The following is a 26,503-nucleotide window of genomic DNA, read 5'->3' as shown; positions in this document are numbered from 1 at the left end:
TCCTGTGTCAATAAAGATTCAAAATGAAGCACTCGCTGGATGCTTCCCCCATGCCTGTGTGGCAAAGAGGCCAAGGGCACTAGGTGTGTCTGCCTGGGGACACTGACACCCTGGTGGGGGGCTGTGTTTAGGGGACACATGCGAGGTCCTCCAGACCAGGGTGCTGCTGACACCCACAGAACACAGCATATCATGAGGAGTTGGGAGACAAGAGGGAGAGAGGGCAGCTGGCCAAGAGTGAGGCGCTCCACAGTGATGAGTGTCACAGGTGAACAGACAGACAGACAGAGGCTGACATGATCCCTGTGGGTGAGACAGAAACAGTGGTGACACACTGTCAGCAATGTGTTGAGTGTGCATGATCACCAGGTTTGGGGCACTGGTTCCAAGGGCTTGTGTTCTGATCCATTCCAGGATGAGCTCCATGGCAACCCTAAGCCACCAGGCAGTGCAGCAGGGCCGAGCTGCACCTCACATCCAGGTTTTGAACTCCGAGCTGACACCCACATGAACAGAGGAGGTCCATTCCCAGCAAACACTCACCCCTTGGCATGTGCGCTGCGTCTGTGCTGAGCCTCGGTGACTGGAAAGGTTCTGTGGAACAGTTGGGAAAAATCCAAAGTCCACGTTCACTGCCTTAACTGTGGAGTCACAGATTCTCCCCAGCTGCTGAAACCTGAAGGCTGGAGACCATTTGATGGTTCTGTGTCCTCCACCTTCACCACAGTTAGCAGGGAGTCTGGGACTCAGAGTGTATCTGACACCCAAGCACTCAGTGAGGGGACCTGACTCCAGCAGCCACCCCTGGCTGGGTACCAAAGAGCAGGGACCTGGGCGATGATCCTCTTCATGGAGTCATAGCTGTCAGTGCAGGGTGTGCTGGGCACAGGAGTGCAGCAAGAGCCCCCACAGCCCCACTGGGACCTGACATGTGTTGGTGGCAGGCAGAGTATGTGCAGAAAGCTCCATTCTGACATCTTCAGGGTGCGCCGGGCTAGGAGAAGAACATGACTTTCTGAGCAGATTCATGGTCCCCAGGCTGAGGCTCCCCGTGTTTCCAGAAGTAGGGGCACACAAAGCCCTGAAGGATGCATGATCTGACTTCTCCAGGGAGCACCAGGGAGACAGAGGACACTGGCTCATAGGGGAGTGAAGTCCAAGGGAGAAAGCTCAGGGACACTTTCCCTGCTGCATAGTTACAGTCTCACTGTGGTGTGCACAAGGAATGACTTCTTCATGGGCAAAGACTGGTTATTCTGCACTCCATCAGACCCCACGCACAGAACACAATTCTCTTCACCCAGTGCTCTGTGATATGAATGGTAGTGCCATGGACTGAAATATTTGCTCATTAGACTCATTTAGGCACATGCTGCTGACCATTGTATTCCCTAACCATGGCATTGTTGGTGTGTACCTTAGCAATGAGCTATCCTTTTCTTAATAGAATAAATTTGATTTTATTACAATGAAAGACACACGGCATTAAACTTATTAGTATGCCTATCTTCAAGTAGAAAAGTTAGTGAAATAAATCCACTCAGAGTACTGTAGAGATCTCTTACTTTGTTTAATTTCTAAGTTTAATTTTTCCTGCTGTCACTGTGGATTTCATTTTTTCCTAATTTCTTTTTTAGTAAACTCATGGTTTTTGTAAAATAATGCTATTGATTTTTGAGTGTTGACTTTGTATCCTACTACACTGCTGAATTCTGTTACTAATTCTTGGAATCATTTGGTGGGTTTTTTGGGGGTCTTTAATGTAAAGGACCCTGTTATATGCAAATTGAGATAATCTGACTTCTTCCCTTCTTTCAAATATCTCTTTTAATTAATTAATTAATTTTGCCTGCAGTTTTTGAGGACTGCACTGAATGGGAATGGTGACAGAGAACATTCTTGTCTTGTAGTTGACTTTAGAGGGACTTTTCAGGTTTCCAGTTTGTTTTGCTGGCATAGGTTCATTGTAAGCGGCTTTCATCATTGAAAAGGGCCCTTGCACACCTGTTTCTTTCAAGATATTTTTAAAAATCATGAATGGATGCTGGGTTTTGCACAGGTTTTTTTTGGCATCTGTTGGGAGGATCTTGTGATTTTTGTCCCTCCATTTTTGCATTTAGTTAGATTATACTTATTGATTTATGGACGTGGAACCATGCTGGGATCCCTGGGATGAATCCTACTGGTTCTTGATGTATCATATTTTTTGGTGATTGCTTGCATACTATTTGTATTTGTTTTGTTGAGGATTTTTTAATCTATATGTGTAGGGAGTGGTGTGACAGCCCCAGTGCTGCCTCCCTGGGGCTCTCTCCTATGGGCACATGATGCATCTGCCTACATTAACCATAATACTCTCCTGCTTATGTCACATACCCAGACATGACGATGACCCATCAGAAATGACCCCGTAGCCTCTTCTTGTCCCACCAGCCCACCCTTGGCCCATAATGGATGTGACCACTTCGTGAATAAACGAGGCTTGATCGGACTGACTTACTTCAATCTCTCTTTGTCTCCCCCTGTTTTATTCATCCCTGTTCCCCCTCCAGGTATACCCCATGGATTGATCTGTGGGCTGGATCATATATGCAATAAAGAGATTGGCTTAAAACTTTCTTTTTAGCTGATTTTCTTTGAAGAAATCTCTATTCTACTTCTTTTACCATTAAAAATTTTTTTTGAATCTGTTTGTTGATGAGATATAAGAATTCTGTATATATTCTGAAAACGAGAGCCTCAAGAGATACATGCTTTACAGATTTTCTTTCACTGTTCATAGGTATTGTTTTTACACTCTTGGTGGGCCAAAATTTTCAATGTTTTATTGGTCCACATTTGCAATACATACCAACGATATTCATCAGGGGGAGTTTGTATGTGTATGGGACACATCTTATTTCTCTTTCCCCCTTTCCCTGCCCCTTTCTCCGGCCCTTCTATCCTGTTTCATTTGAAAAGCTTGTGCATTTGACCCAGCTTTCTCCTCTGGGTGTCTCCCCAAAAGAGTTAAAGCTCTCATTCCACAGGTTTCAGTTTGTTGAAGGCAGGCTCATCTGTTTCATTTCTTTTTCTGGTCCCTTTTTGCTGTTATGGTTAACTATCCATCGACTAATCCAAATAATGAGTATTTGCTAGGATGGTTCTTTGGTAAGAACTTTATGTATATCTAGGTTTTTAACCTATCTGAATTAAGCTCTCGTATGTGGGTAGGGCAGGGAGTCAGTCTTTATTCTCTGGCAGATATGCTTTCAGTCATTACTTTCCCCCCAACACTTCATCAAAATCAATCAGTAAAGATGTCTAGAGCTATCTACCCACCCAAACTCTCTTACATTGGCCTAGTTTTATATGACTAGTTTTAGAGTGTGTTCAAAAATTTGGAAATGTGAGTCTTCAAACTGTATTATTGTGGTTGGTTTTTAAAGTTATTTTTTCTATTAAGGCTCAAATGAATTTGAGAACTGAATTTCACATTTACATAAAAATAGCGGAGTGTGTACATGATGTAATACCGCTCAGTCTTAAAGAAGGGTAAATTCTAGGTGTTTGTGGGAAAGGATGGATCTCAAGACCATAATGCTAAGTGAAATAAGTCTTACACAGGAGGTGAAATGTCACATGGTTTCTCTAACATGAGAAACCCAAAATACAAATAATTTCAAAAGCAAAATAAAAGCGAGGTGGCAGGAAGTAAGGGGGTAGACTCAGTGGAGACAGGAGCACTCTGGGAAGGAAGATGGAGGAGGGAAGAGGAGGGAGGAGAGGGGAAGGGAGAGAGGGCGGTGGGGCTAATGTGCTCAGCATGTGACTTGCGCACGTGCCCCCATTATTTGATGCCTTTGCCAACAAGCCTGGGCTCTCCTTGACTGGCTGAGGGTTAAAGGACAAAGCTGATCTGTACTGCAGGGAGCTGCCTCTTTCCCTGAGGAGTCTTTTCACTCCAGTTCATTCATACAGATCACAGTCTCATAACCGTTACCACAGGCACACTGAGAAGCTCCCTGCATCAGTCACTTTCCCACAATGGAACACGATACCTCCCACCTGCAGCTTCAGGAGGAGATGCTTATCTGGGTTCACAGTTTCAGTGGGTTCAGTCCGTGGTCTGTTGGGGCCAAAGCAGAAATGGCCTGGTAAGGAAAATCTGTTCCCATCATGCCTGGTAGGAAGCAGAGAGAGAAGGGTGGAGCCAAGGGACATGAATCCACTCTTCCAGGTGTTGCCCCATTGGGTGACTACCTCCAACAGGGCTCAGCCCCAATAGCTCATTCAGCCAGGAATTCATCCATGGACAAGTCCACCGAGGTACAGCACCCCAAAGATGCAAGCACTTCCACACACGAGGATCTAAATCACCAGCAACATCTGTTTCAGACCTCTCGCTGTACACGGCACTATGCACTATGTCTGCAGTACCCGCCTCTGGGGTTGAGTCTCCTGCCTCAGGTGAGGAGGCACTGAGCTGCCTCTGGGCTGAGTGCCCTTTCTGTGTCTTAGAGCCTTTCTTCCCTGGACCTGCTGAGCTGTATCTAACACTCCCCAAGGGCAGAGTGTGGCTATGGCCCGGGCTGTCCTGAGCAAGATTGTATTTGCTGTTGTGTAGGATGAAGAACAGAGCATTAGAAACAGAAGGAACTGGATGTGGTCCCATGGTGTCACCACACAGCCAAGGTCGTGGGCACTCCCATCGGCTGCGCAACGCTTCCTGGTGTTCAAGGCACAGTGTGATCGCACAGCCATGGTCAGCACTTTCTCGTGGTGAGAGGCCTCTTGTGATACACATCACTTGGTTGTCAGCCCAAGGGCAGCACCACAGCCGCCCACGCTCCACCTCTATCCCCGCCTGTGTTGTCCTTTCCTCCCCAGCTTTGGGAACAGTCTCCAGTCTCCACCTCTATGAAGTCAGACTTGACTACTGTGTGCCATTCAAAAAATACCCCTGCATTTTAAAAATAAAGGGGAGCTCTGCGTACTTTTGTGAAGCACATGAAGATATTACTGCGTGTGACCTGGGTGGCCCAGAATGAGGCAGGGTAGTTACAGCTCTTGGACCCTATGTTAAAATTATGGACTCTTGAAGACAAGCCAGATCAATGGCTGTGGTCCACTTAACCAGGGGTGAGAGGGGTCCCTGTAATCCATTCTTACAGTCACCTCCACTTAGTAAATGTAGTGTCTTCTATTAGATCAATTGAGATTTATTTATTTACTTATTTTTGAAGCTATGGAATTGTGTGATGGTTTTTCTTTTCTTTTCTCTCTTTTTTTGCATATTTTGTAAGTTAACTCCCATCTGAGGTAGAATGTTATCTTGTGTTCTGTAAGTTGCCTTTCACAGCACAGTGCCTGTAGTTTATAAGGTTTTATGCACATAACCTTTTGTGCAGAGGGTAGAGCTCACCTCAAATGTTCATCAGGAAAATAGAAGCAAAAAGACTCTGAGAAGTGCCAGGAGATGGCTGGGAGTGGAGTGTGTCGCCAAGACTGTGGGGTCAACAGCATGACTGCATGATTGTCCACACTAGGAGGACTGCACACATTAATTAGCATACTCTTAAAACCCCAATTGTCCCTTTCCACGTAGTGGAGGAAAGACAGTGGCCCTCGAGAGCATCTTTCACAGGTGGAAGGGTGCATGCAAGGGGCGACCTCCCTTTAGGGAATTTTAAGTGGAGGGCATGCGCCAGTGTTCATGGCATGAATGCTGAGTCTCAGGCACAGGGAGGTGCAGGACTGCAGCAGTCATGTGGGTGTGCAGAGACAGTGGGATGACCACACAGCTCATCCATGTGTGCAGACATGTCGCTGTGTGCCACAGGATGTACAGATCGATATTGTGCCCCCCACAAACATAATTAAAAATATACTCCACAGATTGCTAATGTGATGTGGGTCCTGTATTTATAGCACTTTTATTTTTTCTAATCTATGATTTTTAGATCTTCTACCCCCAGCATATGATAATCTAATCAGCAAAAGCACATGCTGTCAGACATCTGGCACTGGAGGTGGAGGCGAGAGGAGACTTGGATGGTCAGTGTTGATGAAAAACCTTCCTCTTCCTGGACAGGAAAACCAGAGCCTGCTGGCAGGAGGGGGAGAGAAAGAAGCACAGGCTCCAAGCAGGAGGGAGCAGGGAAGGACCTGAGCCAGTGCGAGTCAAAGCAGCACCTGGGAGAGTTATCTTTTGCTTTCCCTGTGGTGCCCAGGGTCTGCATGAATCTGGCCACCTTGTCTGCTCCCCTGATTGACTCATAGGTCCCCCACCTCTGTGAGGTCTGGTCCTTTTCCAGCTGGGTTCCCCCAGGGTGGCACAGAGATGCCAAGGGAGCTGGATGCTCTGGATCTCTGCAGGCTCTGCCTTGCCTTTGGGGACTGATGAGCTCATTTTTGATTCACAGAAATCAGAGCAAGGATGGCACACAGCTGTGTGGCAACAGAGCCTGGCACCCAGCTCTGTCCAACCCAGTAGACCTCAGCAGCCAGCCCCATCTCCAGAGCACTCGTGCTGCTGGTCACCAGGACTGGGATGTAGATCTGGCTGAGTGCAGGCTGCAGCAGGGCCAGCCTGTCATGGTTTATGTCTGTGTTCCCCAGGCCTCATGAGTTTGCATTGTGCATTTGTGATGGTTCATTGTCTAGTGCTTGGATTAATGGTGTCAGTGCTCCACCCTCAAAGGTGTGGATCCAGGATGTGATGTAATGGCAGGAAGAAGGTGTGTCTTTTTCTTTGTTGGTTTCTGCTTGCTGTTTGCAGTGGCCATGAACTGCAGCCCAGCCATGTCTTCCTGCCTTGGAGCCATCCGAGTGTGGACTGAAACCTCCAAAAACTGTAAGAAATAAACCTTTCCTTTCCCAACTTGGGCTTCAGGTATTTTGTCTCAGCAATGAGTAAAAAGTAACCAAGACACGGCCCAAACAGAAGGAGTCAGCAGCCACACTGAGCAGGACCCAGAGGCTTGGCAAGCGGCAGTATGTCCGTCTCCACTATGCATGAGGCCACCCATAAAGCTGAAGCTGGCAGTGTGACACTCCAGTTCTCTGTACACTCTCACGTTCACAGTTAATGACAGAATATCATTCTGCTCATGGTTAACAGCTGACTCCTGGTCTGGGCTTCCTGTTTGGGAAAGAGTTGGAACAGGCGCTTGTCCAGCTCCTGAGCTTGGCAGACCCAGTGCCCAGAGGCGGGAGACCAGCAGTACCCAGGAGCCTCAGCTCAGTGAACAGGCTCTTTCTCCCCTGCCAGGGATGCCCGGGTCGGTGGCCAGCTAACTCCGTGGTGACACGTGGCCTTGACATTATCACAGTGGCCAGCTTGTCCCTGTGGCCACAGTGGGCGTGAGGGAGGAAGTGGAGGCCTGGATGGTGGGCAGTGCCTTGGCTATGCATCCTTTCTCCCTTCGTGTGGATGCAGGGCTGCACTGGCAGCCAGGCCACCTCAGATGGCGGTGACCTGTGCACCTGCTCCCGGGATACTCAGACTGCTAAGAGGACACTGATGTGTGCTTTCATTTTTATGGCCCAAGCCACAGAAATAATTACAGCTGTTTTTTTCTTTTTCTGAGAAGAGGCTCTGTGTGTTTGCAAAAGAACAATGTGACTGCAAGATCCAGCTCCCTGAGTCCTGAGAGCGCAGGGCCTCAGCTGCCCAGTCTTGCAGTCCTGGAATCAGGCTGTGTCCTCCTGTCTCAGCCTGCCTTTTCCTATGCTGCACACACTGGCGCATGCGTGCACACTGTCTCACACCCTCCCCTTTCCCCTCCTCTGCTGTGTGTCCTGCCTTCCTGGTGACCTGTGCCCTGCGCTCAGATGCAGCAGCCCTACAAGGAGGGCAGCCAAGAGTGAGGAGCGGCGGGAAACCATGGGCAACGCCGTCCTGCGGGCACTTGGGTGAGTCCCGACTCAGCTGGGGTCACCTTGGAGGCTAGGGCTGTGCTGCCACTGTGGGACCGGGGGTCCCAGAGTGTGGGTCCGAGTGAGGCACTGCTTATCTGGAATTCAGATTTAGTGAGACCTTTACCTGCTTTGCAGGGAGCTTTCTGCTTTTCTCATCCTTTTGCTGGGGTGCAGGACTGGCCACCCCACCTGTGGCTTCATGGCTCAGCCTGAGAATGAGTCCTCAGGGTCTTAGAAGCTGATGCTGTACACCCCAAACCCTGCCGTGGGGCATCTTTTCTTCTGGGGCTGTTCAACCCTGGGCACTTCAGTGCTTCATAGATGGAAGAGCCGGCGTAGATTGCAGCTGGCTCTGTGGTTGTGCTCGGGGGTCTCCAGCATGGGCTTTGCAGCTCCCACCCCACCCTCCCTGCTGAGCCCGCATGGAGAGGCTCACAGGGCCCTGCCACCTTACTCTGCCTCAGCAGAGCGCTGGTCACCACTCCTGTGTCCTCGGGACCAGGCACTCTGTCCCTGTGAGCCAGCATCTCAGGCAGGCGTCTCGCTGTGGTCTGCAGACTCTGCTGTCATCACTGCCTGAGTTTTCTCTCCTCTCTATGAATGTGGCCTCTCTTCATGCTGGCTTCACACCAGTGCCTCCTGTCTCACAGCAAGTCTTTCAAAGGCTGGGGTCAGGAGTCCCTGTGTGCCCCCAGAGCAGTGGGGGAGCCCATGGCTTCAGTGGCCTGTTTGTTATCACCAAAAGGTGTAAAGTTTCCCCATCGCTGTCCTGGAGGTTGGCATGGAGCAGAGCTGTAGGGTGTGCACTGGCTGGTGAATTAAATGTGCTTTTCTGTCTTAGACATGTGTGGATCTTGGCTTTTGTTGGCATCCACTGCTCTGGTGAGGTTTCCACTTCAGGACCCTGTGCCTGGCTGAAGGTCTTGCCCTGAAGTGCATTTGCAATCATATTTACCTATCAAAATGTTCAGTCCACAGCGCCCAAGGGCAAGACTGTGTCCTCCTGGCTGCTGCCTGAAATTATTCCTTTGGTACTTTTGTAGGCTGCATTCCCCAAATGTGTCACCCTGCCTGGGTAACCATGCCACGGCTCTTTGAGAGTATTTGTCTGTGAGGGTTAATGAAATCTCTGAAATCTGTGGAACAGTTTGCAGAAACAAGGCTCTGAGTGGGTGTTTCTGGCAGGTTTGGAGAAGCATGTAAAGTTCTGTCTGAAATCAGGGGAGCGCAGGACAAATTGAGTTTGAGTGCTGGGGCTATAGAACCTCTGCTTCCCTCTTCTCCCTCTGTCGTTTCTAAAATGCTCCCATGTGTACCTGTTGCCATGTTCCTGCAGGATCACCATCCTTTCTGAAAACAGCCTCAGACTGCTCTGTTTTATAGATTCTTACAATTTTCATTAGAGTGTTTGCAGTGCATACTGCTCCACTTCTCGAGGGGAGTGGGTCCGTGTGCATAATGACCTTCCTTTATAAACGTTAAAGCAGTGAGAGGACAGACTCAGTTCCTCCTCGAGGTGAGTGAGAGGCCCAGATGGCAGCACTGTTCTGAAGCCAGGCAGTCAGAGGGGGAGGAAAACCCAGGTGATCCACCTGGGAGCTCCTGTGCTGAGTCTGTGTATGAGGGCAGCCGGGCGTTGTCCTGCATTCTCAGTTGCTGGGGAGGGAGCTCTGGGCTCAGCCAGGCCTGAGGCTTGAAGTGACTGGAGCTGTCTGGGTCTCAGTGCCAGGACTACTGCAGAGTGATCGCCTGACTGTCCTGCTTTGTGCCAGCAGGGGCTGTTACTGTTACTTTTGCCCTCACTTACTCTGAACTTGGAAAAAACACAACACTGAATATTAAATAGGCCACGCAATTGGACATATTAGTTGGTGCTTATTCCCAGGAAAGAGAAGAGATATTTCCTTAGGGAGGCTCAGGAGGACAGCTGAAGGACTTTGCTAAGAGGTCAGAGAGAAAGGAGGTGATTTCCTTACAAAAGCAGGTGGGTCCCACAGGAGAAGCCAGGAACGGAAGGGGCTCCAGGGTGGGGGAGCAGGGAGGGCTGAGGCCTTGCTCAGCAAGGAAGGCATCCATCCACATCTGCAAGCCGGGGAAGCTGTCAGGCAGCCATGCTCCAGGGAGGGAGGTGTCTCCTGGGGACAAGGACATGATGGAGACTGCAGGTGAGAAGCTGGCACTTCACACCAGCCTGAGGCACTGACTGCTCAGAGCCATCAGAAGGAAGGAGCTCCAGGGCAGGGAATACACACTTCCTCGGGTCCCAGCATGGGGACACAGGCTGTCACCTTACCCCCCCCCCCAGCCCAGCAAGTGCAGCCCCTGGCCTAGCAAGTGACAGGGTCCCTGGAGGCCTAGAGCCCAGTGCCCAGGGCTGCAGCTCCTGCAGGCCAAACACGGGATAAGCAGTCACGGGAGTGGGGGCAGTCACTCAGTGGCCACCGCTGAGTCACATCCTCTGCCCTGAGATAAGGATAAGCAGTTCCTCTTCTGGGGGCCTCGTCCTGCTGGGGCCAGAAGGAGAAATGGCCTTCAGTTATGTCCTCGAGCCACTGATGGAGTCCTCTGAGAAGGGTGAGGTCCTGTCTGCATCATTTGAGGAGGGACTCAGCACAGCACCTCATCCTAGGCACAGTGGGTGTCCTTGGTGCATGGACACAGCAGGAGACGGTTCAGCTTGCCTGGCAGTCAGGGTCAGGCTCAGCCACACCCCAGTGAGGGAGTCACTATTCACTCCCGAAGACACCCAGGGCTGGTGGTGGGTTCCAAGGGCTGGGCAGAAAGGCAGAACCAGGTCTCCACCCTCCCTCAAAGGGCCTGGAGGCCGCCTTCTTAGAGAGAGGAGGACATCGAGCCAGAGAATGGGAGGCAGAGAGAGGGCTCGGGCTTGAGTACAGCGTCGACTGTGCCAGTTCCGGGCCTGGCGGGACTGCCTGAAGCCACATCCACACCCAGGGCGAGGGCCACAGGGAGGCAGGGGAGCCCAGCTTCCCGCCCGCTGACTATCCTGGCAATGCCTTTTTACCTTACAAAAGTGGAGCAAACAGGGAGTTAGGAGTTTTCCAAATAGGCTGAGGTTCAGTGACCTTTTCATATCTTGTATCCATCTTCTAATACACTTGAGTGTGCTTTAGAGATGGAGAGGGCCGGGGTGACACTCAGAGGGGAGCACCTGTGTGGCATGTGTGCAAGATGAGAGAGAGAGACAGGGACATAGTGACAGGGAGAGACAGAATGAGAGAGATAGAGTCAGAGACACGGAGAGAGTGAGACATGATAGAGAGAGAGAGAGAGAGAGAGAGAGAGAGACAGAGACAGAGACAGAGACAGAGAGACAGAGAGAGAGACAGACAGAGACAAATAGAGAGCCAGTGATAGAGACGGAGAGAGACAGAGACAGAGAAAGAGACATACACACACACACACACACACACACACACACACACATACACAGAGAGAGAGAGAGACAGAGAGAGACACAGAGAGAGAAGAGACAGAGACAGGGAACAGAGAACAGAAACAGAGGCAGAGAGAAAGTGACAGACACAGAGAGTGACAGAGAGACAGGAGGACAGAGACAGAGACAGAGAGAAACAGACCCAGAGACACAGAGAAAACTGTGAGCAGTGGTCCCACTCCGAGGCCAGGGTGAGCCTGTGCATCTTCTAGGGCTCAGAGCTCGACTGGGTCTCCTCAGCTCTGGTCTGGGGGGAGACCTCAGTGTGCGAACCCACCCTCACACCTCTGCTGCCCTCCTTTCTTGCCCATCCTCAGTTTCTCTGACCCTCCTCTCCTGTGAGGATTCTGAGTTCAGTTTCCAGCCCTGGAGCACCTCACCCTCTGAGCTCAGCGCTGCATTCTTGACAGGGGTGCGTGATGCTGGCCGTTGACTGAGGTCCTTTCCCCATGCTTGCTCAGCGGTGTGTCTGAGCTGGGTCATCATGAGAGTAGGTATGTGTGCATGTGAGTGCACACGTGTGTGGTGCTGGGGACAGGGCCCCAAGCCTTGCATGTGTTAGGCAGTTGTTCCCCACTGAGTGGCACTCCTGGCTCTTTGCATTTTTGTTTTGAGACAGGATCTTGCGGGGTTTCAGGGTTGGCCTGGGTCTCAAGATCTTCCTGCCCCGGGCGCCTGAGTAGCTGGGCTGCCGGTGGGCAGGGCCTGCCTTGGTGTCCATGCTGGGCTCCCTGGAGGGTGGCATAGGCTCTGCCTTCAACATCCCTGGGGCTCTACACAGGGATCTGTCCTGCCCACAGCCCTGAGCTCACTCCCTTTCTTTTCTTTTCTTTTCTTTTCTTTGCTTTTCTTTTCTTTTCTTTTCTTTTCTTTTCTTTTCTTTTCTTTTCTTTTCTTTTCTTTTCTTTCTTTTCTTTTCTATTCTACTCTATTCTCTCTCTTTTCCTCTGTCTTTTCTTTCTTTCTTTCTTTCTTTCTTTCTTTCTTTCTTTCTTTTTTCTTTCTTCTTTTTTTTTTGCAGTACTAGCAACTGAGCCAAGGACCTTGCACCTCGATGCGTGCCCGGCCCTGTTTAGCTTTTAGTTTTTGTTTTGAGATAGACTGTCCCCAAATCATTAGATGGTCTGGTTGGACTGGGACTTGTGATCACCCCGTCTCAGCCTCCAGAGTGGCTAGGCTACCAACTGAAGTACGTTGTCACATCTGGCCGTCAGATTTGTTGCTGATGACACCTTGGATTCATGGGCTAGAACCCACTGGGCTTTGGTGTGTGCTGCTTTACTGTTCTTTTAAATTAGAAATTCACATTTCATTGATGATTACTGCATGCATTTCCATGAGTGGATTGAGATTGTGGTTGCTGCTGTGTATTTACTTTTAGAATAAACTGCGTTAATTTCACTAAATGATTTGGCATCATTTTGCATCTTCCCACTCTTTGGACTCTCATATGAGAGAAGGTGTGTTTGTTGTTCGAACTTTGCCAGGATTCTCTATGGAGCTGTGAGTGAAAGCTTTTGAAGTTCCCAAGGTATTCGTGTTCCAGCGTGCTTGGACTGGTAGTAAGGTCTGCACACTGATTCTGACTCTGCTGCTCTTTACCTCTTCTTCCTGTGTCTCCCTTCTTTCTGTCGTGGTCTTGCTACAGTGGCAGCCTCTCCTGGCCTTCCTAACTTGCAGTTCTCTGTCACACCCCCCACCCCTGCAGCTGGTTTTCATCTTCAGCTCCTCGGGATGGACTCTGCGTTTGTGGTTACACTACTGATCAGCTGGGTTTCCTCGTGAACGTGTTTTCCTTAGCAATCACTTTCTTCAGATTTTATTTTACAGTCATGTTATCTCACACAGCTTTACTGTTAATGGAATTATGATCCCTTCTATAATGCAAAGGATTCTTGTATTACACAACCCCAGACGTGCTCATTTGTGCTTAAGCTCTTAATTATCCGAGCAGGAGCTTTCTCCTGTGGCGGGAAGGAATCTCAGTGTCGTTTTGGTTTGCATTCGTGTTGAATGCACTGCATGCTCGTGCTGGCCACTTGGGTTCTTTCCTTTGAGAAATGTCTGCTCATCACCCATTTATTGACTGGGTTGCTTTTATTTTCTGGTGTTTCTCGAGTTCTTTAGCTTACTCTAGATACAAATCCACTGGTTAAACAGTAGCTGGCAAAGAGCACACCTGCTCCTGTCTGTAGGGTGTATTTTCACTCTGTTGGTTGTTTATCTTGCTGTGCAGAAGCATTTTAATTTGTTATAGACCCATTTATTGATTCTTTCTTTTATTCCTGCACCGTTGGAGTCCTATTTGGGAAATCTTTGTCCTGTGCTTACAGCTTCAAGTATTTCTTCTATGTTTTCTTCTAGTGGTTTCCAAGTTTCTGTTGTTACACTGAGGTCTTTGAACCATTCTGAACTGACTTTGTACAGGGCGAGAGGCTCAGATCTGGTTTTAGCTTTCTGCGGGGGATAGCTGTCCAGTCTCCCGGCAGTTTTTAGGGAGCCTACTTCTTCAACGTATGTTTCTGGCTCCTTTGTCAGGAAACAAGTGTCCTGATTATTTGTTAGAAAGGACTGTAAATCAGGCCTGTAAATTAGGGTCATTCAGGGAAAGGCCATTTGGACAACAGGTGGGGCAGGAAGTTGGACAAGTGAGTCACATGCTGTAGTCTGTCACCAGCCTTGGGCATCGTGTGATGTGTCAGATCTCAGATCTCACTCAGTGTTCGCTGGGTCATCAGGCGGATGATTCACTGATGGGGAGACTGATAGCAGTGTGCAATAAGCGAGGTGCTCTGAACTCAGGCAAGGCTGCATCTGGCACACAGGTACCTGCAGTGGCAGAGTCCCTGAAGCTCTCCCAACCAAGCATGGAGGCCCAGAGTACCCCGATGGACAGTGCTGAGCCATCCCTGGGGCCTCAGAGGCTGCTAGGAAGCTGTGCCTACCCCGCAGAGGGACCTCTCATCTCTTCCAAAATTCAGAACACCTTTATGTCTGAGAACTGTGAGCCCCAACCCTGGGGCCTTCTCTGTTTTTGGACATGAGACCAAGTGGACCGAAGGCTGGATGGAGGGCTTTGAGTGGACAGACACCCGGTCTCCGAGGCCAATCTGTGACATGTGACTTTGAGGGAATTTGTCAGTGCTGAGAGAATGAGCAGTTTGGCAACAGAAAAGACATTTATAATTCACTTATTAGCACAGGTTTGCAGTGGGTGGTATTTGCACATCGGGTGTGCAGTCAGCACACACACAACATGTCTTAAATTCTCCCTTCTCCTGCCCCATCTCTTGATCCCTTCCTCCTCAGGAGAGGTCCATCTCCTCGGCTCCTAATCCATCTTTCGTTTCTCTCTTTGTTTATACCTTGAGCTTCTCATAATGAAGCCATGTGACATATAGTTTGTGTGTCATTCTAAATCATTCTACATAATTACAGTTTCGGACTAGTGTGTAGAATATATAAAGAACACAAAAAGTTTTGAGACCCCTACATAAAAGACCTGGTCAAATAAAGTCAAGAAAAGATTTTAATGGTTGGGAAACATAGGTGGTGGATGGAAAATGTGCAGTGTGATAATAACTTTCTTTCCTTCCAGTTGCATGGGAAAGAATCAGAAGAAGAACAGGAAGGAGAACCGAGGTGTGAAAAGGAAACGGTGAGGACGTCTCCCTCCGAGATCTTGTCCAGGCCCCTCTAGACCCTCCGCCCCTTGAGTGCTTAGGCTTTAGCACCGCAGTGCATGGCTGATCCCGCTTCTATCTCTCTGTTGTTTTCCACTGCATCCGAGTGAAACTCCAGCTCTTTCCCAGGATCCACAGTCCTAGAAGGCTGGCTCTTCCCAGCTCTGCCCTTTGGCCCCACTCCCTCACTCGATGCACCCTAGACCTCCCGCTCCCATCCCAGGCTCTTCAGCCTCCACCTCTGGGCCACAGGACCCTGGGTGTGGCTGCTCCTTGAGTCCACAGCCTGTTTCCCATGTCTGGACCCAGGGGTGGTGTTCTCTCCTGGAGCAGCTGCCTTTTCTGCTGTCCTTAGAGCTCTCCCTGAGACCGCAGAGGGACTGGGCTTCCAAACCAAGGCTACCTGTTGCTGTACCCTCCTTGTGTTTGTGCTGGCCTTGGTCTCAGCTGTAGCTTCAGCCTTCAGGACATGCGCTCTGTAAAGCACTCACTGTGTCTGTGTAACTTGCTGGTGACTGTCTGAGGCCCAACCTTTACAGGACACTCAGTGGAAAAAGAAAAAAGAGCACAAAGATAGCGGCTATCTGGACCTCAGATCTCACCCTGCCTTGATGAACAGAAATGCCCTGCTGCGTTTGCTAACGGTGGACTTTTCCTATCTGCACTCAGCCTCCTAATCGCTGCATCTCAGGCCCTGGGTTTCTTTTCTTCTTCTTGTCTCCTTTTTTAACCCTCTCTTCCCCTCCTGTCCTTTCCTCTCTCTTTTTCTTTTGTGGTGCTGGAGACTGAACTCAGGACCGGCACATTAAATTCTGTCCTCAGTCCTTTTTATTATTTTATTTTTTATTTTGCAATAGGGACTAACTAAATTACTAATTTTCCCAGACTGAACTAGACTTTCACTCCTCCGCCTCCCAGACTGGTGTGTGCCCCATACCCAGCCAGTCTGAGTCTCTGTCTCTGACACAGGATGTGCTCCTCTTATGGCCTCAGGGGCTGGAGGGCTGAGGCTGGGGCGCAGGGTTCCTCTGGCCCAGATCCTGGGTCTGCAGGCCTGCCTTCTCACAGCAATCACCTCTGTCCTCCACATAGAAGTCTGTCAGCTGTCTGTCCTGTGTCTTCTCGTGCTGGAGTGGACGCAGTTCTCTCCCCGCCGACCTCACTGGACGTTGTATATCTTCCTGAGTCAAGTTTTGATTATTTTACTTTTTACTAGAATGTTACCCTTAAATTTGTAATTTTCTGAGAAGGGCGGCAGGACTGTTCCTACTCATTACACCCCTGAGTGCAGGTCTCTGATCTGTAATGCAGTGAGATTACAATGTGTCCAGTCTAGGGGTGTAGAAAAGGACACCTCACCCATCATGCGGCTGCCACATCAAGATAAAGACACTTTGCATGACTGCCAGCGCTTGATAACGGGTCCAATTTCCATTTTCCTCTTGTGCAAGATGCCATGAGATGCTTGCTTTATTTTCACTGAATTCTGGTTCCTTCTCCACAATTTTTCCCTAATCATGCCAATCCTGTGTCTGAACACAGATCCTTTTCTTTTCAGGGTTTCTGTGTAGGAACAGGACGGTTTCCTCTGTCTCATCTCTCACTCAGTGTGATCCATAGAGGTGCTGCCCCCAGGCAGGAGTGAGGGACTGAGTGACCCCAGGCCCGGTCAGCAGAAGGGTGGTGGTGGGGCAGCAGGTGGGGAGGTTGTGGATTGAGGCTGCACAGGAGGGTGGCGGGGAGGAGAGGCTGGGGGAGGCAGGGAGGCCTGGCTGGGCTGGGAGATGCCTTGGTGGAAGCCTTGGCTGCATGGTGTGTTCATGCCCAGGCCCACGGGTGTTGACAATGGATTCTTGACCTCTGTTGCAGGAGCCTGATGTTTTCTGTGTTGGTAGTGTGTGATGATCACACTCCTCAAGGGGTGGGGGCCTGGCCCAAGGACATGGTGGCCCCTCCTCTCCCTCCGTCACTCAGTCCCCTTTCGGTCCCCTTTCGTGAACAACCTACCTCGCTGCCTCCTGTTGCCCATCTTTCATTTTGCTGCTGATTACTCATACTTTGGGGTTCAAAGTGAGAGAAACCCTGTAATATTCAAGCCCACAAGGCTGCTTTACTTCGGATAACATCACCAGAAGCCTTGTTTTGAAGTGCGCTTGTTAAAGCAACTTCGTTGCTGACGTGTTTCTGATATCCCTGTCCTTGTTTTTCCTCAGTTTTGCTTCTGCCTGAGAGGAATTCAGCTTCCGTTCTTCTGTTAACTTGCCATTGTCTTTCGCGTTGCTCTGTCTGTCCTGATTCCAGATGTTTCCACATTGCTGCTGCCCTGGGCTCTGCCGTGTCCATCTCTTATGCCTCACTGTGTCACCTTTTATCTGAAATGGAGGTACTGCCTGCCGGGGACCCGGACCTCTACAGGGTGAGCAGCCCTGGGGTGGAGGCTCAGGGCACAGGGAAATCGCTGCCATCCCTCGGGAGCCCTCAGAGTGGTGGGTCTTGTGTGGTGTTGTCTGGTGCAGTGTCCTGCGATCCACTTACCCAAGTTTCCGGGAGGCCATGGCCCAGGGCTTCTGCAGCAGAAAGAAGCTCACTGCTCCACTCTGGAGGAGGCTGGGGTCGGGTCAGTGCAGGCAGGTGGGGTCCCCCAGCTCTCACCTTGCTTGCAGGCAGCGGTGGTCTCCACCTCTCCATTTCCTTCCCTCTTTCTGTGCCTAAATCACTGCTCTTGGCAAGGGCATGCCTTCAGTCACTGCCCTGACTGCCTTTTAATTGCATGACCTCTGCAAAGCCCTCTGCCTCATGCAGGTGCATTCTGAGGTCCCGGGATGATGACTTCATTCTTCATGGGAGTTTCTAGGTGACAAATTTAGTCCCAACGCAGGCCAAGGAAACCGAAGAGACTCTTGGGATTCTGCTGCCTCTGCCTGGAGGTGACTTCCAGCTGGGACCAGGACTGGAGTCAGAGGGGAAGGAGCAGGGCATGTGGATGCAGTGCAGGGTTAGAGGGGCTGGACTCTCAGACAGAGTGCTGGACCCTTCATTCTCCACTGCCTGGAAGCAGGCTTTGCCTGCCACAAAGTGCAGGCCTGGTGGCGCAGTGGCCTCGCGGTCTAGAGAGCTCACAGGCTCACATGCCCTGAGGAGTGACTCAGAGAGCGCGGTCCCTTCTTCTGGGGCTTCCTGGGTCGGTTTCTGGCTTCAGTGTTCTGTAAGCACCCTGCATTTTCCAGACCTGGGCCGCCTGCAGCGCCCCTATTTAATGGCTGGATTTTATATATTTTCCTGGTTGATGTGCAAGGAATCTTCACTAATTCTGCACCCCTAAATCATAAAATTTTATTTTTTCTGTCTTCATTTTTAAAAATTGCCAAATACTGATGTGCAAATAGTAGTAAAATTGAACACATGTAAGGTACACAGAATGGCATTTTGATTCATGTGTGTGAGGTGAAATGCTTACTGGGATGGAGCTCATTAACCAGTGAACTCCTGTGGCCCTGCACACCCTCCCTGAGTCACTGTACCCGCCCGGTCACTGTGCTGGCAAATCTCACATGTGCATGCTCCTTGCCAGCTTTAGGCAGCAGCTCTCAGAGGCCCACCAAGTTTCCTTTCCTTCACTGTGGAATTGAGTTTCGCACTCGCATCCTCAGTTCAACATTTTGTCCTCCTTTCTTTGAATGGTTTTCTTTTGTTTGGTTTTCCTCTCTCGATAAATAAATTACATGTACGTGTGCATGAAAACCTTTACATTTCAAAATCATTTTCCTTTCTTGGACCATTCCACCTCCTGGTTTTCTGTTGTTTAATTTTCATTGCAAAGATGCTTAAATACCACTCTTTGTTTTTAGAAGAATTCACTTTATTCACTGAAAGTTTTGAGGTTGCTTCAGTTCTCTAAAGATTTCACTGTTCCTTTCAATTGTTTTCCTGATTTAGTCCAGCCCATTTTTATTTTCCTATTATTATTATTAAATAGACAAATACTTATTTGTATTTCTTGATACATTGTTTTGCTTTCTGTTTGTTTGTTTATTTATTTATTTAGGTACCAAAAACTGAACTCAGGACCTTGTGTTTGCAAGACAAGCGCCTGTGCCACGGAGCTACACCCCAGCCCTGTTTGCTTATTCTTGATTTTTGTTTTATTTTAAAGAGGGTAAGATTAAACATAACAAAAAAGAACAAAACAGATTATAAGGAAGCAATTTTAAGAAACACAGATTTCAAAGCAAGTCCACTGGAGATCTTCACTGTCTATCATATTGTCTCTAGTTTTCTTCTAAATAGTTCTCCATATCTTCACACACAGTGAAAACATACTAAGCATTATAGTACTATTCTAATCAGAACAGGATGATGAAGGATTTTTGGATCTTCAAGATTTGACATTAGGAAAGTCAACAATGGCTGCTATGTCTCTCATTCTCTTTGAAGTAGCTGTCCTTATCTTTACGTATGCTGAAATTAAAAATAAGAGACTAGACTAATATCACTCTGAACAGTGAATAATAGTATTGCTAGACTTTATATCATAATGCTACAGAATTAGCACTGCTTATTCTTGTTACCCATTGTGCTCTTGTAACGTTTACAGGAAGCAGTCATTTGTGATATGTGTGCGTATGTGTATATGGATGTGTGTGTACACGGAGGTGTGTGCATGTGCATATGTGTACGCAGATGTGTGTGTATGTCTGCCTGTGTGTCCTGTCTAGGGAGAAAGCCAAACACTTCCCCCCTCCAGCGGGTCTTGCTCTGTGTGCATTGCCCTCTGGGGTGGGCAGGTCGCTGTAGCTTGTGCCTCTGCTGCTGGGCGCCTCCTCTTCCATTTAGGAGAAGCTGAGTCTGTGAACTGCCCCCACCCTCGGGCCTCGTGTTAGGCTGGGCTCCCCCTACCCCATCCTGAACACTGCCACTGACACCCTGCTCCCTGGATGTCTGAGGGCGAGACTGGCGTGATGACACAGTGATTCCTGATTGGCCCCTGCAGTCCGGGCCCCTCCCCCACTGTCCTGGCTTTTCTGGGTTTTTCAGAAAGTTCCAGAGAAAGGGCTGGGGAGCGAGTCAGACCCTGGCCTTTCACGCAGCACTCTGCCTTGGAGAAGGGCAGCCCAGTGGGCCTGGAAGCCCATCTTCAGGTTCAGAGATGGAGGGTTCTCATGCTGCCACTGTCTTTTTCCTTGTAGGCAGGAAGTGACCACATCTGAAGGAGAAATTCAAGGCCATGATGAGAAAAGTAAGTCCTTGCTTCTTAAGATTTGTTACCCTAGTTAAGCATGCATTTAAATGTCCCCATTATCGGTCACAATGGGGTGTTAGAGAAGACGTGGTTTGTGATCTCCATTGTCCCGTGGCAGTGGTCACATGACATTTGTGTCATGGTGGTGTTTTTATATGGCTTATTTTTGGCAGTGTGTAACACATTTGCCTGGGAAGAAGTGAGCCAAAGTCCTCCCGGCTTCTAGCTGTGGGAGAGGCTGCTCTGCCTCAGACCTGTGGTCACTGCACTGTGCTTGTGTGATTGCTCCAAAGTGATAGGGTGGTTTGGCTTCTGTCTGTCTTTCTTTCTAGTTTTTCAAAGTACAGTTAGCAAACACAAATTACATGTAAGCAAATTCCATGGGCTACAAAGTAGACCCACATCACCAAATAGCCTCGCAGCCCTAAATAGAACAGCAACTTAGAGGTAACTGCAGTTTCTCCCATGAAGCTGTCATGACACGATGATCCGGCTGTGCATCTACAGGTGGTCATGCTGAGGGTAGAACACCCGCCTTGCTGGGTCCTATTAAAAACACGTCCCATGCCGGGTCCCACTGCTAAGTCCTGACTCTGGCTCTGAAGGCCAGCTGCCCACCTCAGTCTTGGTGCCCACCTTTTGCATGTTTGCTCCTGGGCCCTCCTGGAAAGCTTCTTCCCTTCTCTGATGGTACCCTTGGCCTGGTTCCCTGTTACTGGTTGCCTGCTTGGTGCTCTGTACTCCTCCTGCACCTCCCTGGGTCAACTCTGAGCCACAGAGCTCTGTAGTGTTCGGTCCTAGGGTGTGGAATAGATGTGTGTGATCATCATTTTTCTTCTGCCCTTCAGTAGGAGTTTTGGAGGAGACAGACTATGGAGGGCATTGATTGTGAAGAATGTTTTTATGTACATAGGCGGATACTTTTGTAGCAGTGGACTATTTATGATTTCTCTTTCCTTTTGTCAACTTTGTATTTCCCATCAAATTTGTTCTCCAGTCTCAAAGTCTTAAGTCTCTAAGCTTAAAAGTTCATCATATCCTCTTTTTCTTTAAACTTGAGGTAGTAGAGACTGAACCCACAGATCTCATGTTTTTATTCTATTATTTTGAGACAGAACCTTGATAAGTTTTTGAAGTTGACCTCAAATGGTGATCCTCCTGCCTCAGCCTTCTTGTATGCTGGGTTAGAGGTGTATTCCACTGCCCATGGCACTTCTGTATTAACCTTTCCAGGATCCATCACAGTACATTTTTCCCATGCCTTGCACTGTACTGTGTGCCTGTGTGTGCACACATATTTTCCACTGATCATCTGATTACTCATCATTTTAATGATGGTGATGGAGCCCTGAGCTGCATGAGTGACCTGGGCTAGTGACCCTTCCAGGAACTACATGTTGGGTGTTGGCCATCGGTGGCTTTAGTCACTGAAGGGACCTTGTATGCAGCAGTTACTGCAACTCACGTGTTGTCCAGTGAAATCTGCATGTCGAGGTGACTTGTGTTTCTTTGCAGAAGAATAAATACAAGTGTGGTAGATGAACAAAGCCACCAACAGGTATCTGGGATCGGTTCATACTGGAGTCTGTGGGTTTGGTTTTGTACACTGACTTTGCGGATGAGGTGGGGTTAACGAAGGATTTTCAGGAGGGGAGATTTACCACCTGAGCAACAACAATAACCAAGGTCCTCAGAAGGTGGAAGGGGACAAAGAAGGGGAAACTTCCCAGGGGTGCTGGTGGCTGTGGCCAGCATGGAAGATGCAGCTGCAGCTGGCCAAGATGGGAGAATGACGGAAGCTCTGGGTGCTGGAAAGCCGAGTGCTGGGTCACCCTAGACCTCCAGACAGGCAGGTGGTCCTGACTGTACCTTGCCGAGAACCAGAGGACAGAGAGAGGGAGCCCTCTATGGAGCCTTTGTTGGTCTGGTCAGGGTCCAGAAATCTCCTTAGTACAAGGTTGATTAACGAGAAAGAAGTGGAAAGGTTTTACTGACCCCTGGAGTGAAGTATGCAGGCCTGACAAAGCAAGACATTCACACTGCAGGGACAACAGGACACAGGGTCCCCAGGGCAGGGAAAAGGTCAGGGTGTTGCTTGTCCCCACCTTGGCACAAGGGCTGCACCCTCCTATGAGAGCCCCATTTTGCTGCTCAGAGGGAGAGCAGGGTGCTGGGGCACTTCCTCCGGAGGCTGCAGCCTGAAGTAACTGCTCATCCCTTGTGGCTTGTGTCCTCAAGGTGTGAGGAGCCTGAGACTCCTTCCACTCCTTTCACAGCTCTGATCACCAGAACCTAGACTGCTAAGTTTGCTCTTTAAGCCACTGGGCTCGCGTAATAGTGACAAAGAATACAAATGGGGTGACCGTGGGGACAGCAGTGACATTTCTTCCAGGTGTCCCCAGATCTCTTTCCAGTGCCCCCGAGTGCTCTTTCTTCTACCAGCTGTGCCCTGGCCAAGGACCCTGGACAGCAGCCTGGGACACTCCAATTCCTCAGTCATATGCCCATTGCTTGGTTTGGGCAGACAGCAGTTACTCAGCGAGGCGGGTCTCCTTTGCCGCTCTAGTTTCCCAGGCTGCTTGGACCTGCCTCTCCTTGCTGGGCTGGGAAGACCCCGTGTCCCTGGGTGGATACCGCTCCTGCTTCCCTTTGATACACGACTCCCTTGGGGTGCAAGTAGGGAAGCTCACATCCAGGGCAGGGGACTGGGCCAAGGGGGGATGCCGGAGGACGGAGCTCAGGGAACTGAGGTCCCCTATGCTATTCCCATTGTGCCAGAGGCCTGTTCTCTCCCAGGGGCTCCTCTCTCCGGAACCCTCCACTCACCACGTGTTCTCCACAGGGTTTAGCGTGGTCCTTGCGTATTCCCAGCTTTAATGTGAAGCTGAATATGACTATTTATAAATATTTTCACTACATCAGTGCAAAGCAGGAAGCACTTCACCTGAAATTTTTTCCTGCCCTTCACACTGACATGTGGCTTTCTAAGTCCTTGTCACCAGTGTCATTCTTGCATTGTGTTCAGGCTACATAACCTCATTATTTTATAATAAGTGCAAAAACTGAAGCATGCATGTGCAATAAAATCACTACATACACTACACTAACACCCATGTGTAACTACACGGATGTGTGTAGCACTCCACATTGGAAATCAGCCCAATCATGACTGTCAGAAATTCCTAGCTTCCTTAGTTTCACAGAATCTGTTTAACTTGTTTGAGAGTTTGAGATAGTCTAAGAATTGCTGAGGGTCACCATCAAAAATACCAGGCAGGTTTCAGGGTCAAGCACTTTTTCCTAAGTAGGGATGATGGTCACAGTTAGTATTCTGTGAATTCCTTTGTTTAATGTTAGTAGGAAATTTCATATTATCACACACCAATTGCTTCAGGAGTCACAGATTGAACCACCCAAATCTGTATTTGTATTGAAAGAGAAATGATCTTTTACTTTTGTTCCTATTCTATAATGACCCTAAAAGAATTGTGTAATTTTCCTGGGATAGTTTTATAGAATTCTCCTCTTCGACTTACAGCTCTGACCATTCCTTATCCATGGCTCACTTCCTTGTCACAGCATCTGTGGATAGGATTTTATCACCAGGTCCCAGACCCTGCTGTGGTGTCCACTGCTTACTGGCAGGCTGGGCCTGGGCGAGGGGCTGATGCCCAGGGTTCAAGCCCCAGCCCGTGAAGTCCCCTTAGCTGAGTCTGTGTCCCATGGTCGCCCTGCCTCTGGCGGTGTGAAAGTCTCATGTTCTTTTCTTTTATCCTCTAGGTAAAGAATTGCCCTGTGCTTCTAATCAGGTAATTGAAGGTCAATGAAATCAAGCAAAACAAAAACTAAGTTATCTTCCTCACATTTTTCTCAGGAACATCAAAATATAGATGATTTTGAGAGTCACCTCTGTCTTCCTATACTTGCAATTTCTGAGTAGACTTAAAGAAATCCTTTATATTTTAAATAATTTATTTGGCATTCCAATGCAAACATGGAAGGAAACAAAAATTTCAAAGTATTTCAGCTGATCTAGATGAAAGTTAGGAAGTTAGAAATTCAGTGGTCCCAATTCTCCTGACTTGCATTATTTGATTTTTCAAAGCTAGTATTACCAAAACAGTCAAAAATCAAATAAAATTACAATTAAATCTGAGCACCACAAAAACTACTTCCTTTTAGCTTTGCAAGTTGCCTGCCAATACCCAATCACAGGAATCGGCATTTGCAGTACAAACAAGCTGGAAGTCAGTACTGTGCAGAAGCACTGTTCCTTTTGAGGCTATACCATGAGCATCTTGTGGATTTAGGTTTTTTTTTTTTTTTTTTTTTGTCTTTTTCGTTTTTATTGGTACCTTTTATTCCTTGTTTTAATTTTCTTTTGGCCTGGTTCTGTGACTCCACTGATTCTGTTTTGAGGCTGACAGCGTCCCTTGCAGAGGCTGAGGCAGGTGGTCACTGTCATAGGGGTTCCCATCCCCCTATCTGGAGGAGGAGGGGTGCAGAGGAGCTGGGCTGGGATCTGGGTGGAGCTGCTGGCCGGGCAGTCTGACCCGGGTGGGCAGGGTATTGGGCTCAGAGCTGCCCCAGGTCCCAGCCATGACTTGTGTTCTCTCCATGCACGCAGGCACAGGACGAGGCCGGCAGCAGCTCTGAGGACTTGTGCTACACAGTCATTAACCACGCGGCCCAGCGGTGGCCATCCCTGGCCTCCACTGACCATGGCTATGAGAACGTGAGCACCACCAGGAGAGGCGGGAGGCGCTTCCGGGAGGAGTCGGAAACCGAATATGCCCTGCTCAGGACGGCGGCCATGGGCCCCTGCTCCTGCACTCCGGAGCACGACTATGAGCTGGTACTGCCCCAGTGACGCCATGCCCAAGGTGCAGCAGAGGGAGCCTACATCCTGCGGCTGGCTGGGAGCTGCCCGGTGCACCGAAGATACGGACATTGACTGAGTGACTGTCAGATCTGGGGCTTCCTTCATAAGCCCTGAGGGCGCTGAGCTGGTGAAGGGCTTCTGGGACAGAAAGACACTCAGAGCTGTCCCAGCCTCTCCGGGGCCAACGGGGCTCTCCGGACTCAGATGTGCCCTGGGCGCCTGGCTTCACTTGTGAGGTGCAGGAGGCTGAAAACACCAGACCAGAGAAAGGCGCTGCCACCCGGATACTGACTTCAGTTTTGCCTTTGTGTGGCTTGAAGAATCCTGTTTTGTGGTCAGAGCTCAGGAATCGTTTTTTCTTTAAACACTGTCCTTTCTGAGAGGAGGCAGACTGTCTCTCAGGACACAAAGCTGAAACGCTTGTCTACCCAGAGTCTTTTCTGTCCCATAGTAGATGGGAGGATTCTGTTAAAGAGTAGCAGAAAATGAGAAACAAAATCAAACTTGTACGTACAGCTTTGTTCACAGCGTTGATTTGATTGAACTTGTGACTGGATGCCTCTTCTGAGGGAACAGAGTCTGGCTTTAAAATCCCAGACACGTGGTGGATAATCCATCTATTTTTACTGCCCCAATGAATTTTTATATTACATTAGAGCTTTCTAGGAAATAAGCACCCAAAGGCCATAAAAGTCGAAGCATTTGTGAGGTTTTCCTCTGAGCATCCTTCAGCGGCCGAACTCTCAGTACTGACACTTCTGTTGTTGCCTGCAAGTTTCCTTTGGGGAAGTCAGTGTGCAGAAGAGTTTCACAGAATAAAAGTCACCCTGCCTGGAAACCTCGGTCCTGCAGACACCAGCTAGCACTTGGGGAGTGACACACTGCTCGTGCTTTGCATGCCTTGTTATTGGTGGTGTGGAATGAGGCGGAGGGCAGTTACACACTGTGTAGACTCCTGGGCTTCAGCCAGTGCAGCTAGGAACCTGGGGATGGGGCAGAGCTGGGCAGCGACTGGGGTGTATGTCTTTTGGTGGGTTAAAGATACTAGGATACTATTATATGAATGCTGGCAGAGGAGCTTGAGGGCAGAATGAGGAGGGCAGCATGTTCTGTGGGTGCCATGTGCCTTCCTTGGGTCCTCTGTCCTCACACTCAGATCTCCCAGCACAGCAGCTGTGGTGGTGGCTAGGGTGGTGTTGTCCTATGGCTTCTCCGCTCTCCGGCTACCTGACTGTGGACGCTGCTGAGCACACAGTTCCCAGGAGCAGAGGCAAACACTGAGCCCCAGGATGGTGCCCTGCCCAGGGACCAGCAAGCCCCAGGAACAGAGTGACTGCGGC

General features: G+C 49.3%; 1 protein-coding gene across 1 annotated transcript; it reads left to right on the top strand.

The window, feature by feature from the left end:
• Positions 1–7,362: 7,362 nt before the first annotated feature.
• Positions 7,363–26,001, top strand: Gcsaml (germinal center associated signaling and motility like). Its single transcript, XM_013143221.2, has 5 exons — positions 7,363–7,896; positions 14,958–15,017; positions 20,229–20,278; positions 24,062–24,090; positions 24,909–26,001. The coding sequence occupies exons 1-5, from the start codon at positions 7,712–7,714 to the stop codon at positions 25,149–25,151; spliced, it is 567 nt and encodes a 188-aa protein (XP_012998675.1). The 5' UTR covers positions 7,363–7,711; the 3' UTR covers positions 25,152–26,001.
• Positions 26,002–26,503: the final 502 nt, after the last annotated feature.

This window comes from Cavia porcellus, unplaced genomic scaffold (assembly GCF_034190915.1).
Source record: "Cavia porcellus strain 051 isolate PalLab524CR breed Dunkin Hartley unplaced genomic scaffold, mCavPor4.1 scaffold_2, whole genome shotgun sequence".
NCBI classification, from domain to species: Eukaryota; Metazoa; Chordata; class Mammalia; order Rodentia; family Caviidae; genus Cavia; species Cavia porcellus.
The sequence above is the reverse complement of the archived record's forward strand: the minus strand, read 5'-3'. Positions and strand labels throughout refer to the sequence as shown.